Below are 1,949 nucleotides of genomic sequence, written 5' to 3'. Positions count from 1 at the left end.
GTTAGATTGCCTGAAACTAACGCCAACCATTCGACGTTTCTTCTATCTAATCCTTCGCCAACCACGCTGAGGACACGGGCGGAAGTTATCAAGTTTGGATTCGAAAGCCAGTGGTTTGGCATACAATCCTAACAGAGGTCATCAGAGGTCATCAATTTCGTCGATTGAGGTCATCGACCGCCACTACGACCAGTGAGCAACCGTCTTCAGAGTCAACGACCGGTGCAAGGGCCGATGAACTTCGCTTTCGACGCAGACTGGGAGCAGCGCAATTATTTGCCAGGTAAATACACATAAGTGTACTGCTGAAGCTAGGCGCATGAAAATACACTGTTTTAAATTGGAATCAACCCTCTTCGTTCTACATTTCTAATCGCTGAGCCCTGATTGCCCTTTTGGCACCCCGTTCTCGAGATTTCGTCGGAATTGGATTTGGTCGTTTGCTGGTATTGCTAAGAATTCTATTGAACGTTAGGTGCAGTAATTGGTTCATGTGGTGAGTTGCCGCAGTATATGCCTGGCCGAAGCCATTTTGTTAGATATTACACCCAGTCTCTCCTCTTCATCCACATTCCGTTCGAGTACTTGTTGGTTTCTGACGATTGGGTTCAAGGCTGCTTGCATAGTTGAATGATTTAATTGGAGCATCACCATCTGCTTTGTCGGGTAAAACTTTAGCAGTATATGCCTAGCGAAGCTAGGTCTTCACTCTGTTTGCTACACCACCTCTTTTCCTCTTGATTCACACCATTGTTGCTGAGTTGTCGTCGAACGGAAGCCATACGTGTGACGTCACGTGGCTGCAGGATTTCATTGGAACTTGAAGCACAATCAGTTGTTTCTCCGGGTAAATTAAGATAGTATATGCCTAGCAGAGCTAGGCTTCTGCAGTATACTACACCGCACCTTTCTCTTTTTGCTGATCGCATTACCGAAACGACGACAACATGGCACCCGGTGGCGCATCCACACCATCGATGCGAGCATTGACGGCAAGATTGAAGCAGATACAGCTGTCGCTTAATGACATCCACCGATTCATTCAAGCGTTTACGGAATCCAATAACATTACCGAGGTGGAGGTACGTGTTGAGAAACTGGACGAGCTTTGGGAGAGCTTTAGTGCAACCATGGTGGAGATCTACGCTCATGACGAATTCAAGGCTGAGAAGATTTCACTGGAGAAGGAACGCAGCGAGTTCAGCGATCGCTATTACGAGATCAAGTCCTTCCTAATGGACAAGATCAAGGAGCTTCAGAAACTCCAAGTATTAGACCAGTCCTTCCGAACTGGTGAGGGAACAACGTCAGTTACCATGGAGCACGTACGTCTACCGCAGATCAAGCTGCACACATTCAGTGGAGACATCGACGAGTGGCTGAGCTTCCGCGACTTGTTCACGTCGCTAATCCATTGGAAGGCAGCTCTACCGGAAGTGGAAAAATTCCATTATCTGAAAGGCTGCTTTGAAGAGGAACCCAAAGGCTTGATCGATCCACTCCCGATCACGGCAGCCAATTACCAGGTAACATGGGATACGCTGTTGAAACGCTACAACAACAGCAAACAGCTGAGGAAGCGGCAGGTACAAGCTCTCTTCAAGCTACCCATGCTTTCGAAAGAATCCGGAGCTGACTTACACATACTGTTTGAAGGCTTCGAACGTATTGTGCAGACTCTCGACTAAGTCATCCAACCGGCTGACTATAAGGATCTTCTGCTGGTGAACATCCTTACAGCTCGATTGGACCGGTCACGCGTAGAGGGTGGGAAGGAGGATACTTTGGAGGATTTATGCGAATTCATTCAGCGTAGAATCCAGGTTTTGGACAGCTTGCCACCGAAGCCCGTCGATATTAGGGGTCTCAGCCAATTGCAACAACAACCGAAACCGAAGGCTCAATCAATGAAGGTCAACTACGGTGCACAAACATCTACGAGACGTTGC

General features: G+C 47.8%; 1 protein-coding gene across 1 annotated transcript; it reads left to right on the top strand.

Annotated features, from left to right (window-relative positions):
• Positions 1-947: 947 nt before the first annotated feature.
• On the top strand, positions 948-1,688 carry LOC135707058 (uncharacterized). The gene has a single exon (XM_065228780.1). The coding sequence runs from the start codon at positions 948-950 to the stop codon at positions 1,686-1,688; it is 741 nt and encodes a 246-aa protein (XP_065084852.1).
• Positions 1,689-1,949: the final 261 nt, after the last annotated feature.

Source organism: Ochlerotatus camptorhynchus, unplaced genomic scaffold (genome assembly GCF_037179485.1).
Source record: "Ochlerotatus camptorhynchus isolate MF236.1 unplaced genomic scaffold, CSIRO-AGI_Acam_v1.1 ptg000302l, whole genome shotgun sequence".
Lineage (NCBI taxonomy): Eukaryota > Metazoa > Arthropoda > Insecta > Diptera > Culicidae > Ochlerotatus > Ochlerotatus camptorhynchus.
This window is presented reverse-complemented; position numbering and strand designations above follow the sequence as displayed.

Excerpts from the sequence above, each read along its gene's own strand:
- LOC135707058 (XM_065228780.1), top strand. The coding sequence starts at position 948 with ATGGCACCCGGTGGCGCATCCACACCATCGATGCGAGCATTGACGGCA.